The 17,388-nt window shown below is 47.5% G+C and overlaps 1 protein-coding gene and 1 long non-coding RNA gene across 2 annotated transcripts in view; one reads left to right on the forward strand and one right to left on the reverse strand.

Moving 5' to 3' along the window:
- The window catches only part of MYH13 (myosin heavy chain 13), a 65,077-nt gene that overhangs the window by 10,247 nt on the left and 37,442 nt on the right, over positions 1 to 17,388 (reverse strand). The window contains exons 22-32 of the mRNA XM_074018595.1: positions 14,215 to 14,457; positions 10,839 to 11,015; positions 9,646 to 9,791; positions 9,452 to 9,542; positions 8,084 to 8,473; positions 5,176 to 5,302; positions 4,969 to 5,087; positions 2,428 to 2,624; positions 1,770 to 1,953; positions 1,108 to 1,273; positions 303 to 427 (exon numbers count right to left, since the gene is read on the reverse strand). Coding sequence (XP_073874696.1) covers positions 303 to 427; positions 1,108 to 1,273; positions 1,770 to 1,953; positions 2,428 to 2,624; positions 4,969 to 5,087; positions 5,176 to 5,302; positions 8,084 to 8,473; positions 9,452 to 9,542; positions 9,646 to 9,791; positions 10,839 to 11,015; positions 14,215 to 14,457 — 1,965 coding nt within the window. The remainder of the gene's footprint in view (positions 1 to 302; positions 428 to 1,107; positions 1,274 to 1,769; positions 1,954 to 2,427; positions 2,625 to 4,968; positions 5,088 to 5,175; positions 5,303 to 8,083; positions 8,474 to 9,451; positions 9,543 to 9,645; positions 9,792 to 10,838; positions 11,016 to 14,214; positions 14,458 to 17,388) is intronic.
- Positions 6,271 to 10,561, forward strand: LOC107127727 (uncharacterized). Its single transcript, XR_001485844.3, has 3 exons — positions 6,271 to 6,977; positions 7,749 to 7,843; positions 9,687 to 10,561. It is a non-coding gene; the product is annotated as an uncharacterized lncRNA (long non-coding RNA).

The following is a 17,388-nucleotide window of genomic DNA, read 5'->3' on the forward strand; positions in this document are numbered from 1 at the left end:
GTAACTGAGAGATTCTGCACTGCTCTCAGGATGTTAGGTGATTGATTTTCTGCTTCCTGAGAGGAAGACATTGAAGACATAATGAACACATTAATTTATTTTCAAAAGGGGAACTGTGCCAGAGGACACCCAGGAGATAAAGTAGCAGCCCGTGGATGTTTCAGCCCCTGGGATGGCTGAACGTTTCTCCCACTGGAAACTCAGGGCCTCCTGGCAGGAAGGGCCCCATGGGGTGGTGACGGGCAGCCTCTTTCAGTTCCTGGTCCTCCTGAATTTCCGAATGTCATAGCCCAGACACTTACCTCCACTTCTTCTAAGGCGACCTGCAGATCTGACTTTTCCTGCTCCACTAGCTTCTTGGTCTTTTCCACTTCCTGAAGATTCTTACCAGTTTCTGCAATCTGCTCAGTTAAGTCGGAAATCTCTTCTGCAAAGGACAGGCTCGATTTAGGCTGTTTCAACAGGCTCCAGTTTATAGCATAGGCATTTGCCAGGCAATTCAGGGATGGGCGATTCATTCGCGACGTTTATATAGGAGAGAATACAGGGTAGCTGTTCGGATGAGGTGTTGGCAAGACGGATGTGTTACCTCACCTGCACTAGGCAGACAGGAACCACAAGTGAAGAATAGAAACTTAAAACTTCAAAAGTACTGTATACAAAACGGTCATAGAGCAGACCAGAGAAAACAATTGTGGGGAAAAGGCGTAGAATCATAGTCTGCAGAACCAGAAGGGGCTTTGGAAAGTGCTGGGTGTGGTCTTCAGACTTTGTAGATTGGAAGTGTGAGGTCCTAAGGGATTCAGTGGCATACCCAAGAATACAGAGCCACTTAGAGGCAGAATCACTGAAGGGTCTTCTCTAACAGAGCAGGGGGCTCAGCAACCCATTGTGCCTTCGGTTCTCGAAAATGAGACTTAGCTCCTGCTGTGCCTTACATTAAAAAGGTTTGGACCTTGGGGCAAACTGAGTAATGTGAAGCATGATGGCTGAGGATTGTGTGGGGCAGTGGGAAGAAGGCATCTGCAGATGGCTGTGACCAAATGGGGAAGGGGTTGGCAGGAGGAGACGGGGACGTAGCACACACCGGTGGTGGAGAGAGCTCACCTTGCAGATTTTTGTTCTCCCGCCTCAGTGTCTCTAACTGGTCCACCACCTCCTCGTAGGCGTTCCTCATCTTGAAGAGTTCGGTGCTGAGTGACCTGGACTCCTTCTGAGCAGCTTCCAACTCAGCCTGGCTTTCGTCCAGCTTTTGCTTCCACTCTGCGAGGACCTGGGAGATGACAAAGGGACATAGGATAAGCAAAAAGCAGGGGTGACTCGGAAGAGTTCCTGCAAACAAGGGCTGTCAGTAATGCCAACGTTTTGCTCTTCCATCCTTAGGGACTGAAGAAAGAGGAGGAGCACTGTTCTAGATCCGGGACCCCAAACTGTGATATTCCTGCAGGCCCTCTGCTGCGTTCTCACAGACATTACGATCTCAATGGAACTGAATTAGCTTTAACTGGAAACAAAATTGCCTTTGGAGGGACTGTCACAGTAGTCAAGAGACACCTCAAGTCCTCCAAACTGGGAAATGATGCTCCAACTGGGGGCCTTGTAGGATGTGCAGGTATCTCACACATCTAAGTGTGAAACTGTTGTTTTCACCACTGCCACTGTAAAACATTTGACCCTTTTCCAAATTCAGGTATATTCATGTAAATAGCATTTCCCCAACTTGAATCATCCCCATGCCTTCTTCACAGAGAAAGTGGCTGGGGAAGGACCTTGTCAAAGTTCCTCTGCTTCTTGTCCAGGGTGGCACAGGCAGTGTGGGAGCGCTCCAGATCCAGCATCAGATCATCCACCTCTCCCTGCAGCCTCTGCTTGGTTTTCTCCAAGGATGCGCACTTGGAGTTCGCCGTCTCCGTGTTCTCCTCTGCTTCCTGGAGCCTCTGGGCCAGTTTTTTCCTATGAAAACCAGATTTTTTCCCCCCTTGGCAAAAGTGGAATATTTCAGAAGGTAACTGTCAGATGGGAAGAGAAATACAAAAAACAGATTTTTCCCCCCTTGGCAAAGGTGGAATATTTCAGAAGGTAACTGTCAGATGGGAAGGGAAATGAATAGCATGGAAGGGACTGATGTTTGATGAGAGCAAGACCTAGGATTTGGTGAGTGGAGAGGATCCAAGTGTCACTGGGAGAGTCTCAAAATGCTTGGTGGCAAAGCAGGTCCCTAAGGAGCCCCCCAGGGAGCTAGGGGGAATGGACATTCCCAAGAAGAAGGACAGGGAGACCCGCAGAGGGTGGGGGGCACAATCTGAATGTTTCAGAAACCACAAAGGCATGGGCAGGAAAGAGACAATCTCTCAAGATACGAAGACTCCTGGTCTCTTGGCTTGTGCCCTCAGGCTCCCCCTGCTATTGCCACCCTGGAGTCCCTACTTGGCCTCCTCCAGCTCCTCTGTGCGCTGGATGGCGTCCGTCTCGTATTTGGTCCTCCACTGAGCAACCTCACTGTTGGCCTTGGACAGCACCCTCTGCAGCTCGGCCTTAGCTTCCTGTTCCTCCTCATACTGTTCCCGCAGCAGGTCACAGTCGTGGCGGGAGGACTGCAGGGCGTGTGCCAGGGCGTTCTTGGCCTGGGAATGACAGTGGTGACAAATTGCAAAAACATTTGACCCTTTTCCAAGTTCAGGTATTTTTATTTAAATAGCTTTTCCCCAGCTTGAATTATCCCTATGCTGTTTTCACCAAATTTGCCATATCAGCATATCGCCTGGTTTATTTAATTTTTTCAAGTGGGCTCCTTAATTATATTTAAATATATTTAACAAAAGAGTGAACTGTTACAGGACAGTAAGTGGAAAACCACTGACATTTGCCATAAACAGAAGGTAACCGTAAGTGCAATGGAAATAAAGCAATGTTATCACGTCTCGCTAGGTACTGTTGCCTGCTGGGACTCCATGCCTGGGGTCTACGCTCTATTTCTTAATAGGGTAAATAAGCAAATACTAAGGAAGTATGGTTCATGCTGAGGCCTTTTCCTTGATATAATCAGAAGGTTTGGAACAATTAAAAAGGGAAGAATTTTCTCGCTACTTGATGCAATGGTACGGAATGCTGTGACCAGGAGAAGCCTGAAAGCATCTTTTGATCTCACCAGTGGGCTGTGTCCCCACACTGGGGACTGCTGATGTGAGCTTTGCTGTTTCCACGGCCCGACTTCCTCCTTCTAGGCAGAGAAGACATGCCTAGAGGCATCCGTCCCTCACTCCCTCCCATGTGGAGGGACGGAAGGGCAACAGTTTAGCTCCGACTATAATGGCCACAAGACGCCCTCTGGTGCCACCATCAAAGAGAGAGTTCTGTCAGCTCACTTTAGTAATTTGTACATTTTCAACTTTTTAAAAACGTAATAGGCCAGGCGTGGTGGCTCATGCCTGTAATCCCAGCACTTTGGAAGGCCGAGACGGGTGGATCACCTGAGGTCGAGAGTTTGAGACCAGCCTGACCAACATGGAGAAACCCTGTCACTACCAAAAACACAAAATTAGCCGGGCGTCGTGGCCCATGCCTGTAATCCCAGCTACTTGGGAGGCTGAGGCAGGAGAATCACTTGAACCCAGGAGGCAGAGGTTGCGGTGAGCCAAGATCGCGCCATTGCACTCCAGCCTGGGCAACAAGAGTGAAACTCCGTCTCAAAAAAAAAAGGCAATAAATGGGAAACTTTGCCTAAGAAGGAAAACAGCTGTTGCTGTATCGTGGCCAAAGGACAGCCGGCTCCTCCTGCAGTGGCCCTCCTCAGTACTTGTTCAGGCTTGGGTTCTCATCACTTCCCCCTGCCCCCCCTCATCTACTGAAGATCTTCACCACAGAACAGAAAGATGGGAGACAAATATGGCACTTGTCCTTTTTCAGAAGAAAAAGGTGGAGCTTGGGAAAATTCCAGAAGATTGCCCTATAAGTCTTAGCCAGTGTACAGCAACCTCGGAGTTCCATTCATGCAGTTTTGTGGACTCTTGGTTCCCTATTCTGATACTTGAACACGAATTGGCAGCACCAAGCACCTACTGTGTGCACTGTTCTTCTGGGCAAAGTAGGTAGAGTGAGGACAAACTATTCTTGCCCTCCATGAGTTTACAGATCTGTGGGAGACACATATTATAAACATAGTATCTGGATCTTGAAATCAAGAAGGCCATGATGTTCATGTTTATGCAACTGTCTCCAGGGTGCTCCCAAAACCACGGAGTCTTTTTGGAGGAAGGTAGCTTAAAATCAGGTGGTATAGGAGGTGACACACCAGGAATAATGAAGAAGAAAGAGGAAGGGATTTCAAGTGGCCGGAATGAATTGCTGGGCAGAATGCTCAAGTGTGTACAGTGATCGGGAGGAGGTGCCCTGGCTGGAGAGGGGAGTTTCTCAGACTACCCTATGGGGGACAGAGGGCATGGACCACCATGGGTATGGTTTTCTATCCCTGAAGAAGGAGATCTAATGCCAAGGTCCTCTAACTTTAAAGGACAGGTTCGCACCATGCTGCAAGGCAGACAGGAGAAGCAACAGGTTTCTTCTTTTCTTTCTTTTTTTTTTTTTAGCGGAGTCTTGCTCTGTCTTCTAGGCTAGAGTGCAGTGGCGTGATCTTGGCTCACTGCACCCTCCGCCTCCCGGGTTCAAGGAATTCTCTGCCTCAGCCTCCTGAGTAGCTGGGATTACAGGCACCTGCCACTACGCCCAGCTAATTTTTTTTTGTATTTTTAGTAGAGATGGGGTTTCACCATCTTGGCCAGGCTGGCCTTGAACTCCTGACCTCGTGATCCACCCGCCTCAGCCTCCCAAAGTGCTGGGATTACAGGCGTGAGCCACTCACTGTGCCCGGCCGCAGCAGGTTTCTTGATGTAGCACTGCTCCGACCAGCTTCACAGGTGAAGTGGTCATACAGCCTGGTTTCTCAGGTTCAATCTGACTCTATATCTTTACCTTCGTTTCTTCTTCCATTTGCCTCTTAAGCTCCTCCAGCTGCTGGGTGAGGGCCTGCTTGCTTTTGGTCAGCTGTGAAATCAGAGATTCCTTCTCTTCCACTTGGTGGCTCAGCTCCCCTACCAAACAGATGTGGCCCCCACGTCAGTGTTACCGACCACCCTCTCCCATGGCCCGGCTGGACCTCAGAGCCCTGCCCATTCTCACCATTCTGGGTCTGTAGTCTTGCTTTCTGCATGTTCAGATCATGGATCAACTGTGTCTGTTGCTCATCCTTGGCTTTGATTTCACTAAATTGGTCTTCTACCGTCCGGCACGTTCTTTCTATGTTACTCTTTAACAAACAGAAAGTCACCATGAATGGGAAAAAATGGATTCCTAGTGCCCAGCATTGAACTGAACCGTGTGATCGTTTAGCTTCTTGTCAGGTAAAATAAAACTACAAATATAGAACAAAAAAAGAGTCAGTTTAAAATCATAATTGACTGGGCGCAGTGACTCACGCCTGTATCCCAGCACTTTAGGAGACCGAGGCGGGTGGATCCCTGAGGTCAGGAGTTTAACACCAGCCTGACCGACATGGTGAAATCCCATCTGTACTAAAAATACAAAAATTAGCCGGGCATAGTGGCAGGCACCTGTAATCCCAGCTACTCGGGAGACTGAGGCAGGAGAATCGCTTGAACCCAGGAGGCGGAGGTTGCAGTGAGCAGAGATCATGCCATTGCACTCCAGCCTGGGCAGCAAGAGTGAAACTCCGTCTCAAAAAAAAAAAACAAAAAAAAACATAATCATTTCAGATTTGTGAATGCAGCTCAATCTCCAATCGCTTGGAACATCAGTTTTTGGTAGGTAAGTATTTAATGATTTGTAAACAACCCTTTGAGAAGATGCCACTTTTAAGTGGATCCTTGGGATCCTCTTGTAATATAAGTAATTTGTGAATAATTGCAAGCAATACAAGCCTGTGAATATTTTCAAGCAATATATTCAGATGACAGTGTTAAGCATTTCATTCAATAACACAAAAGGTTCCCGATGGTGGAGGTGGTATGAAGGGATTCACCTCCCCAGCCTCCAGTTGGCCTGTATTTTTGTGAAGTTTATTCAAAACCCTTATGTGTGTTGACCTTTCTCTCCTCCTGCTGCTCCATAAAATAGAAAACAAAATGTATGGAGCATATGTTTTTCCTTAGAATGCGAAGTATGAGCTGGCAGTGGAGGAAGCAGGGATACTGATTCCAGGGGAGTCCTGGAGGAGCTTAGGATCTCTGTGAGAAGATGACACACAAGCATGAAGGAATCAAAGCAGGGAAGGTTGAAAAGCGATGGCGACTTGCAAGAAGAGACGTGAAAGGGGCCAACTGAGAAAGTGTAAAGAAGCATGAAGTGCTGCTTCCCCTGGATGTTAAAATTGAGAACAGAGAGCAGCACACGGCAATTCTGGAGAGAGGGAGGCTGGGGTGGGGGCTGTTTATAGGCACAGTGCGTGGGGGATGCTGGAGGCTCTTCCTACCCACCTTCCCCTGCAGGCTGGCCTGGCTCGCGGAGAGAGAGGTGTGGGAGGGGAACATGTACAGACCCAAGTTCTTAGAGGAAGAAAGAAAACCAAGAAAGGGAAAAAGGGCAAACAAATGGGAAAGCAGAAAAAAAGGAGAAAAGGAGTCATCACTCGGAGCCAGAGGCTGCAGTCGGGGAGTGAAGAAGCAATCAAGGGAAAACAAGACAGTGTGGACGCAGACCCTAAACACTGGCAGCAGGGGGCGCTGGAGAGACCACTCTAGTTCTCTGATCCACATCTCCCTTCCTTTTCTGGACAGATGCCCTGACCTTCCAGGAAACCCTTGGTGAGAGGCCCACAACCCTACTTCTAGGGTCACCACTGCTTCTTCCAGCCCAGCCAAACAGCTCCTATTACAGCTCAGAGCACCCTGCAAGGAGGGCAGGTGTTAAATCGAGGAGCACACGTGCTCCACAAGGAATGCTTTGCTTTGAGGTCATGCACAGAGGTAGGTTCACTATGAAGCTTGTGAAATAAGCTTCAGGGCCCGCAATTTGTATGGACCCCAGAGAGTCTGGGAGCTGCAGAAGGTTTGAGGGAAGAGGAGTCATCCCAAGCAGAATATATTCTAGAAGGCATTTCTGGCAAATGGCCCAAAGAGGCTTCAGGAGAAAAGAACTTGAGTCTTCAAGGTAACCTGCAACACTTTTGTGTCATTATAAGTATTAACTTTCATGCCTAAGTTTCATAAGTTTGTACACTTTTTTCTTAAAGAACCCTAGTCGGCCAGGCACAGTGGCTGATGCCCGTAATCCCAGCACTGTGGGAGGCCGAGGTGGGTGGATCACCTGAGGCCAGGAGTTCAAGACCAGCCTGGTCAACGTGGTGAAACCCCATCTCTATCAAAAATACAAAAATTGGCCAGACGTGGTGGCGTGTGCCTGTAATCCCAGCTACTTGGGAGGCTGAGGCAGGAGAATTGCTTGAACCTGGGAGGTAGAGGTTGCAGTGGGCTGAGATGGTGCCACTGCAATCCAGCCTGGGGAACAAGAGCGAAACAGTGGCACCAGATCATCCAACTGTGCTTGAATCAAGTGGTCTTGATGCTTTGGTCTTAAAGTTTGTGTCTCCCCAAAATTCATAATTTCTAGTCCAGTGGTGTTGGGGGGTGGGGCTTTTGGGAGGTGATAAGGTCACGGGGGTGGAGCCCTTATGAATGGGATTAGTGTTCTTATAATAGAGGCCTGAGAAAACTTGTTCACCCCTTCTACCACATGAGGATGCAATGAGAAGGCGCCATCTGTGAGGAACAGACCTTCAACAGACACTGAATTTGCTGGCACTTTGATCTTGGACTTCCCGGCCTCCAAAATTGTGAGCAATACATTTCTGTTGTTTATAAATTACCTACTCTAAAATATTTTGTTACAGCAGCCCAAATAGATAAGACAAAGGATGTGAGTGAATTTGAGGAACTGGAAACAGGCAGAAATAGGGAAGAGGGTTTCGGTGTAGAACATGCAGTGGTTTGGAGGCATCAAATTACATGTGCCCAGGGGCAGGTGGCCACCGGCTGCCTTGCATTCTGCAAGAGCAGAAAGGTCAGTCAGGTACCTTTGACTTGGAGATGGCTTCGATGTTGCTGGCCATGTCATCGATCTCCATCTTCAGCTCACTCTTCTCCTTCTCCAGCTTCTGCTTCACCCGCTGCAGGTTGTCAATCTGCTCCCCAAGCTCGGCCACACTGTCTGCGTGCTTCTTCCTCAGGGTGGCCGCCGTGGCTTCGTGCTGCAGGGTGGCCTCCTCCAGGTCCCTGCGCATTTTCTGGAACTCAGCCTCCCGCTTCTTGTTCATCTCAATCTGGGCTGAAGTGGCCCCACTGGCTTCTTCCAGCCTCTCGCTGATCTCCTCCAGTTCCCGGGCCAGATCTGAGCGCTGCTTCTCAATCTTGGCTCTGAGTGTGTGTTCTGCTTCAATTTCCTCCTCCAGCTCTTCTATGCGAGCCTGAAAGGATCACTGTATCAGGACTCTTATTGTGGAGGAGGGGGCAGCCTCCTTTGAGAGGGGCTGGGTGTTGAGGAATTGCAGGTAGGCAGCATGAGGTGGGTGGATCATTTGAGGTCAGGAGTTTGAAACCAGCCTGGGCAACATGGTGAAACTCCGCCTCTACTAAAAATACAAAAATTAGCCGGGTGTGGTGGAGGCCACCTGTAGTCCCGGGTACTTGGGAGGCTGAGGCAGGAGAACAGCTTGAACCTGGGAGGTGGGGGTTGCAGTGAGCTGAGATCACGCCGCTGTGCTCCAGCCTGGGTGACAGAGACTCGGACTCAGAAAACAAACAAACAAAAAAAGAATTCATTATAACATTACATTGGTGAAAAAACTTGGAAACAACCTAAATGTCCATGAATAAGGGAATGCACAAATCGATGGTGATGGAGACTTGTTCTAGAAGTCTATGGAGCAGGTAGACACCAATCCACGTCTATCATGGATGGCTCTGCAGATCACGTTGCCAAAAGAAAGGAGCAAGTTGCAGAGTGATACTCTCAGTGTGATATTTATGCTAAGAATATAAAGAAACAAGAACCTTTTCTGCATGTGTACTATATATTTTTGGGGGGTCTTAAATGTGTACAAAAACACATAGCAAAAGAGGCAGAAGGATGCATATCCCACTGAAACTGGTCATTACTTCTGAGAAGATGGTGAGGGCACTGGGCTTAGGGGTGGTGGTCAAAGCACCCTTATCAATAATATTTAGCTTTACTGGGCCTATTTTGAGCCTTTGCAAGGAAGTATGTTTATGGGTTACTCAGAACATTAAAATATTATTTTCAAAAACTAAAAGAAAGGACAGGACATCTTCTCTAGCTTTAGCAGGAGGAAGGAAAGCAGCAGCTAAAGAAACAATGGGGAAGGAGTGAGGAGGGGCACTCTTGCAAAGGGATTGTCATGATTGGGAAGGTTTTGATGTTTTACCTGCAGTTCTTTCATCTTCTTTTGAAACTGCCAACTGTGGACTTGTTCGTCATCTATTTTGGCTTGTAACTGACTGATTTCAAACTCCTTCCTGCAAATAGATTTTAAAAAAAGAACATGAGATACAAGCCTCTTGGAGGGGATGAAAGTTGGCTTTTAGGCTGAGACACAGAGGTGGTAAAAGAAATATCTACTTTTTTAATTTCTCTTCTATTTGCTGCTTGTCATTTTCTAGATCCATAATGGATTCCTGGGACATTTTCAGATCTCCTTCCAGCTTCCTCTTCGCCCTTTCCAGGTCCGCCCGCAGTTTCTTTTCCTGCTCTAAGGAACCCTCAAGCTGAGAAGACACACAGGTAGAAAAGTAAGCCCCTGCTGGGGAAGCATTTGCTCCTTTTATTCAGCGCAGCCATACACGTGACCTGGGGCTTCCTGGGGCTCCTGTAGGGTGCTGGCTGCAAGCTTCTGGCCTCAGGAGGAAGCAAGTCTTGTCCCCTACCTCCCCTCTCTTCTGTCTTCCAGAAAAGGCTACCCAGGGTGGGGCTGGATCCTTCATGGGCCTCCTGGTGCCTCTCTCAACTGATTCCCACTCGGCCTGGCCCAGACCATGTTCCATGGAGGGGTATGGTACTCACGGGTGCACACCCTTGCACAGACAATACAAATGGGGGCTTCTATGGACAGCACTGTGAAGGTCTGTGCTCTACACCATCACTCATTCCCTGCTAACATTACACAACCATGGGAGGCAAGGAATTCATGTGTGTGTATGTGTGTGTGCGTGTATGCACACACACACACATGCACACATGGGAACAGGAAACAGGGGCGTAGAGGAGGAGCACACCTACCCTGGGCTCAGAAACATTAAAGTTATCTAGAAAATCTCTAGTCACAATAATGATTAAAACCTGAAAACTTCAAAAGTGGCTCTTACATCAACAATAATGTCATGTGATGGGGGTGGAAATAGTAATTTTCGTGGCCACAAATGGAACTCATCTTTAATAATGTTACAACAGGATTGGAGGTTTTGGAACCCAAAGGACCTACAGGTGGATGCTAATAATACTGATGATGGTGATGGTAGCAATAATAGCAGCTATGTTTTGCTGAACACTTTGTGTGTGCTGAGCTTTCTGTGAAAACCCTCTGAGATGATGCTATTTCCATCGCCATTTCACAAGGCACAAACGGAGGCTTTGCAAGGGTAAGCAGCTTGCTTAGTATCCCAGACTCCTTCAGGGTCAGGATGGGGCTGAGATCTGAACTTAGGGATGCTGATTCCGGAGTCTGACCTCTCAAGCCCTGCGTCCTAGTTAGACCGTCTCTTGTCTGTGCCTCCACAAGTGATAAATGCTAAAGCATAGTAGTAAAATATCCTTACATCATCTGTTTGCTGTTCAAGCTTGGCATTTATTTTGATTAGACCATTGACTTTATCTTCTTCAACCTGAAGGTCATCCAGTGTTTGCTGATGGGCCTCCTGTAGAGACTTCTTTTCTTTGGTCAATTTGGAAATGTTTTCTTCAAGTGCTGTCATTTCTTCGGAGAGATTCTTTACCTGGGACAATATCGACACTGATTTAATATGGAAAACGATTAAGCCAGAAGCTTCCATCAACAAAAGCTATTGCTTCTTTGCTCATTTTTCCTCTTTCCCTTTTCTTTTTGGCTACTACTTTTTTACCTCCTGGAATTGACAGACTCTCAGTTCTTTATCTTCCTTAACGGTCTATCACGGCGCCTCAAATTCTCCCATTAGGATTATTCATTTAAGGAGGGCATTATATTCTATAAGGAAGGGCACTGTTAAAATGCAAATGTGCTACCTCTGAAGGGTAACACATCAATCTATATTTGCTCATAACACGTCTGTGGAAATGTGTTTATTAGGTTGGCTGGCTGAATAGGGTTTAGAATGAGGCAGGAAGGGGAGGAGAGGCGTGAGGTGCTATGCAAGAAAATTCACGCCGGGTGCAGTGGCTCACGCCTGTAATCTCTGCACTTTGGGAGGCTGAGGTGGGCAGATCATGAGGTCAGGAGATCAAGACCATCCTGGCTAACACTATGAAACCCCATCTTTACTAAAAATACAAAAAAATTAGCCGGGCGTGGTGGCGGGCACCTGTAGTCCCAGCTACTCAGGAGGCTGAGGCAGGAGAATGGCGTGAACCTGGGAGACGGAGCTTGCAGTGAGCAGAGATCACACTAGTGCATTCCAGCCTGGGAGACAGAGTGAGACTCCGTCTTGAAAGTAAAAAAGAAATAAAGAAAGAAGGAAGGAAGGAAGGAAAGAAAGAGGAAGGAAGGAAGGAAGGAAGGAGAGAGGAAGGAGGGAGGGAGGAAGGAAGGAAGGAAAGAAAGAAAAAGAAAAAGAAAGGAAGGAAGGAAGGAAGAAAGAAAAAAGAAAATTCAGAACAGGAGTGCTGTGTTATCAGGAAGCAGGAGGAGGGCACCCAACATGGAACTTGAAGGAAGTAAGTGAAACGTTTTCCACATCCAACAGGCCTCCAGATCAGAAGTTGCTAACTCCTAATCTATGGGCTGAATCTGGCCATATTTTCTTTAGTCCACATAGTAGTTTACAGTGTTCTTATTTACAATGTCACAGTAGTTTTTGTTTATTTGTTTGTTTGTTCTTCTTTTGTTTTGTTTTTGAGACAGAGTCTCGCTCTGTCACCCAGGCTGGAGTGCAGTGGTGCAATCTCCGCTTACTGCAAGCTCCGCCTCCCGGGTTCATGCCATTCTCCTGCCTCAGCCTCCTGAGTAGCTGGGACTACAGGCGCCGCCACCACGCCCGGCTAATTTTTGTATTTTTAGTAGAGATGGGGTTTCACCACGTTAGCCAGGATGGTCTCGATCTCCTGACCTTGTGATCTACCTGCCTTGGCTTCCCAAAGTGTTGGGATTACAGGCGTGAGCCACCGCGCCTGGTCTGTAGTTTTTAAAATGTTATCAACATTGAAAAAAATGAGACTTCACGTAAAACTTGGATTTCTGGCTTCTCATGGAAAACCAGAAGTTCTGAAAATGCTGGATTCCCATTCCCTGCTGACAACAGTTGGCTGGGGCTGAGTCACCACTGCCTTCTGTGGACAGGGCAAGAGCTCTTCAGTTTGCCACAGTCCCCAGCCCTTCCGAGTGTCTTTTTCCATTACTCCCAGCGTCTATCCAACACTGACTCTGAGTGTCAACTGTCATTGTCTCTTAAACTCAGCAGTTCACATCCCTTAGCCCACCTCATGGGCAACCCATTATGATGTGAATCATGTAAGTGGTTTTACATATTATTGTTGAAATGTATGTCGTTGTGTTGTGTGCATGTGATTTTTGTCCACGTAAATGCTATTATGCTGTATACTTCATTTTCTTTTTCTTTTCTTTTTTTTTTTTTTTTTTTTTTGAGATGAGTCTTGCTCTGTCACCCAGGCTGGAGTGCAGTGGTGCGATCTCGGCTCACTGCAATCTCTGCCTCCTAGGTTTGAGTGATTCTCCTGCCTCAGCCTCCCAAGTAGCTGGGAATACAGGCACCCGCTACAACGCCCAGATAATTTTTGTATTTTTCGTAGAGACGGGGTTTCACAGTGTTAGCCAGGATGGTCTCGATCTCCTGACTTCATGATCCGCCCCCCTTGGCCTTCCAAAGTGCTGGGATTACAGGCGTGAGCCACCGCGCCCGGCCCTATATTTCATTTTCTTACATTTTCCCACCATTTAGCAGTGTTTAACATTTGCTGTGCACAACCCATTGTTCCTAATGGCTACGTGGTTCTCCCTGGTGTGTACCTACTACATGCTATCTCTCTGTTTTCCCCGTGGTGGACCCTGGCACTGCCTCCAGCTGTCTCCCACAAGCAATGCCACTACAAACACCCTAGGACATATCGCTTTGTAGAAAGGTGGAAGAATTCCTCGATCTATATACCCAGGAGCAGAATTGCTGAGTCATAGGGTATCTGGATTCTTAATTCGACTAAGTCATTCCAAATGACTTTCCCAAACGCTGCATCAGTCTCTGTTCTGCCAGTACTCGCTCCTCTCAGTCAATCCTTGGTGTTACCCAGTCTTCTGCCTCCTTCACTATCTGGCTGGCCCCTGTAGGCCTTCTTGTTTGCAATCCCTGCGCTTGGTGCTATGGGAAATGAAGAAGAATATGAAACAGTCCTTCCTCTCAATGAAATGCTAGAAGTTTGTGATACAGCCAGGGAGGTTTGAGAAGAGCCTATGGGGTCGGGCGCAGTGGCTCACACCTGTAATCCCAGCACTTTGAGAGGCTGAGGCGGGTGGATCACCTGAGGTCAGGAGTTCGAGACCAGCTTGGCCCACATGGTGAAACCCCATCTCTACTAAAAATACAAAAAATTAGCTGAGCATGGTGGTGTGCGCCTGTAATCCCAGCTACTCGGGAGGCTGAGGCAGGAGAATTGCTTGAACTCGGGAGGCGGAGGTTGCATTGAGCTGAGATCGCACCACTGTAACGAGATCTGCCTGGGTGACAGAGCAAGACTCTGTCTCACACACAAAAAAAGAAAGAAGATGACGAAGGAGGAGGAGGAGGAGGAGGAGGAGAACCTATGGGACAGAAAAGACGGCAGGGGACAGAACTTGTTGGAACTTAACTACCCTTCTCCTTGACTCCAGCCTCTCATTTCCGGGCAATGTTGTATTGAGCGGACTCCTACGCCACCCTTTCTCCTCCTTACAAAGAGAGAGAGAGAAACCTGGTTAAGACACTGTGGGAATCCCTTGGGTTTGCGCACCTTGTTCTCTGTGGCATGCTTCTCCTTTTCAACTTTCGTCAGGGTCAGCTCCAGGTCATCAATGTCTCTCTTGAGAGAGCAGCATTTGTCTTCCAGATTCCTCTTCTTGGCAACCAGTTCAGAATTCGTGTCCTCTTCCTCTTCCAGTCTGTCAGTCAGCTCCTTAACTTTTGCTTCCAATAGGATCTTGCTTTTGATGAGTCCTTCACACCGTTCCTCAGCGTCCATCAGATTTTCCGTTTCCTGAAAGAACCAGGTCATTTTATGTTTTGATTGGCCTCTTTGAAAATGCTACAAAGAAAGGGTGTCACCCTCTTAAAGCCCATTATCTAGGCCTAAGCCAAGAAATGGGTCATGCACACACATGCACGCACATGTGCACACACTGCACACATACATGTACATAAACTTAGATATCACCCATAAACACATTTTTTTTTCTTTTTAGATGGAGTTTTGCTGTGTGGCCCAGGCTGGAGTGTGGTGGCGTGATCTTGGCTCGCTGCAACCTCTGCCTCCCAGGTTCCAGCGATTGTAGTCCTGAGTTGCTGGGATTACAGGCATGTTCTACCACACCTGGCTAATCTTTGTAATTTTTGTAGAGATGGGATTTCACCATGTTGGCCAGGCTGGTCTCAAACTCCTGACCTCAGGTGATCTGCCCACCTCGGTCTCCCAAAGTGCTGGGATTACAGGCGTGAGTCACTGTACCTGGCCAGTATACATGCTGTTTTTTTGTTTGTTTTTAACTACCAAGGACATTGCTTATAGAAATTCGCATTTAATAATTTGTCCATTTATTTCTTTAGAGACAAGGTCTTGCTCTGTTGCCAAAGCTGCAGTGCAGTGGTGTGAGACAGCCCACTGCAGCCTCACACTTCTGTCTCAAGTGATCCTCCCACCTCAGCCTCCCAAGTAGCTGGAACTACAAGGTATGTGCCACCATGACTGGCTTCATTTTGTGTGTGTGTACAGATGGGGTCTCAATGTGTTGCCCAGGCTTGTCTCAAATTTTAGCCTCAAGTGATCCTCCTGCCTCAGCCTCCCAAAGTGCTGGGACTACAAGTGTGCGCCCCCATGCCTGGCCTCACTTATAATAATTTCAAACAGAGGAGTTCGTGAAGTTACAAGTTCATTTTAAAGAATGAAGCCTCTAGAAATTTGCCACATTTGGGCCGGGCGCGGTGGCTCAAGCCTGTAATCCCAGCACTTTGGGAGGCCGAGATGGGCGGATCACGAGGTCAGGAGATCGAGACCATCCTGGCTAACACAGTGAAACCCCGTCTCTACTAAAAAATACAAAAAACTAGCCGGGCGAGGTGGCGGGCGCCTGTAGTCCCAGCTACTCAGGAGGCTGAGGCAGGAGAATGGCATAAACCCGGGAGGCAGAGCTTGCAGTGAGCTGAGATCCGGCCACAGCACTCCAGCCTAGGTGACAGAGCGAGACTCCGTCTCAAAAAAAAAAAGAAAAAAAAGAAATTTGCCACATTTGAACAGCTGTTCATCTCACTCTTCCTGCTACCACCAGTTGGAAAATGACTCATCTACTCTATGTTCTCTGAAGCTGACAAAATCGTTTCAAAACATTACTATCTTTTAACTTCCATTAAATTTGTTTTTAAATGTATGTATTTATTTATGTTCTAGAGATAAGGTCCCACTATGTTGCCCAGGCTGGTCTCGAGCTTCCGAACTCGAGTGATCCTCCTGCCTTGGCTTCTGAAAGTGTTGGGATCGCAGGCAGGAGCCACCAGGCCTGGTCCTTTCAATGGAAAAGTTCTTCCTGTGTCTCCTTAGCTGTGTCTCCTTGAACCACAGAACAGAAAATTAAAAACACCCAAGAATTCGTGATTGAATACATATGTCCTAGAAGATGCTGCAGTGAGTCTCTTGGACAGACCAACATCAGCTACTTCTGTTCTAAATCGGGCTATATCTTCCCACATAAGAGTATTTATTTATTTATTTTTTGAGACAGATTCTCGCTGTGTCTCCCAGGTTGGAGTGCAGTGGCGCAATCTCGGCTCACTGCAAGCTCCGCCTCCTGGGTTCAAGTGATTCTCCTGCCTCAGCCTCCTGAGTAGCTGGGACTACAGGTGCGCACCACCACGCCTGGCTAATTTCTGTATTTTTAGAAGAGACGGGGTTTCACCGTGTTGGCCAGGATAGTCTCGATCTCTTGACCTCATGATCCACCCGCCTCAGCCTCCCAAAGTGCTGGGATTACAGGCGTGAGCCACCGCGCCCGGCCTATATAAGAGTATTTTAAGACACATATTGCAGGGTAATGCGTGGGAGGAGACTGGCACGTGTGCTAATGTTTATTGAACATCTATAAACATGAGCTGTGTGCTAGGCATTTTACAGGCATTAACTGTTCATTCTTCAACAGCTGGATGAGGTGAGTACTGTGACTATGCCCATTTTACAGACGAGACAACGGAAGCACAAAGAGGATATGTAGCTCGCCCAAGGTCACGCGGCTATCAGGTGGAACATCTGGGATAGAAACCCAGTTATCTGGTTCCAAGAACTGTTCTCTTGCCTGCTGTGCCTGGGAAAGTGCTCCTGTTAACTCACTATAGGGGTTGGGAAATCACATGAAAAGGGGAGCGGAAAATGCTCTGCATAAAAAACAAAAGGTAAAAGTATTTGGAGGTTTATTAAAAAGGGAAAATTATAAATGCCTTCACTCTGTGAAAGAGACAATTATACTGCCCCATTTCTTTTCTTTTCTTTTTTCTTTCTTTTTTTTTTTTTTTTTTTTTTTTTTTTTTGAGACGGAGTCTTGCTCTGTCGCCAGGCTGGAGTGCAGTGGAGCGATCTTGGCTCACTGTAATCTCCACCTCCTGGGTTCAAGTGATTCTCCTGCTCAGCCTCCTGAGTAGCTGGGACTACTGGTGTGTGCCACCACACCTGGCTAATTTTTTTTTTTTTTTGTATTTTTAGTAGAGACGGAGTTTCACCATGTTAGCCAGGATGGTCTTGATCTCCTGACCTTGTGATCCACCCACCTCGGTCTCCCAGGGTGCTGGGATTACAGGCATGAGCCACCATGTCCAGCCTATATCCTCCCATTTCTTTGATAAAACTATGTATATTTAAAGTACTTTTTTTTTTTTTTTGAGATTGGGGTCTCACTATGTTGCCCAGGCTGGAGTGCAGTGGCATGTT

The sequence above is a fragment of the Macaca fascicularis genome, chromosome 16, assembly GCF_037993035.2.
Source record: "Macaca fascicularis isolate 582-1 chromosome 16, T2T-MFA8v1.1".
In the NCBI taxonomy this organism is placed as follows: Eukaryota; Metazoa; Chordata; class Mammalia; order Primates; family Cercopithecidae; genus Macaca; species Macaca fascicularis.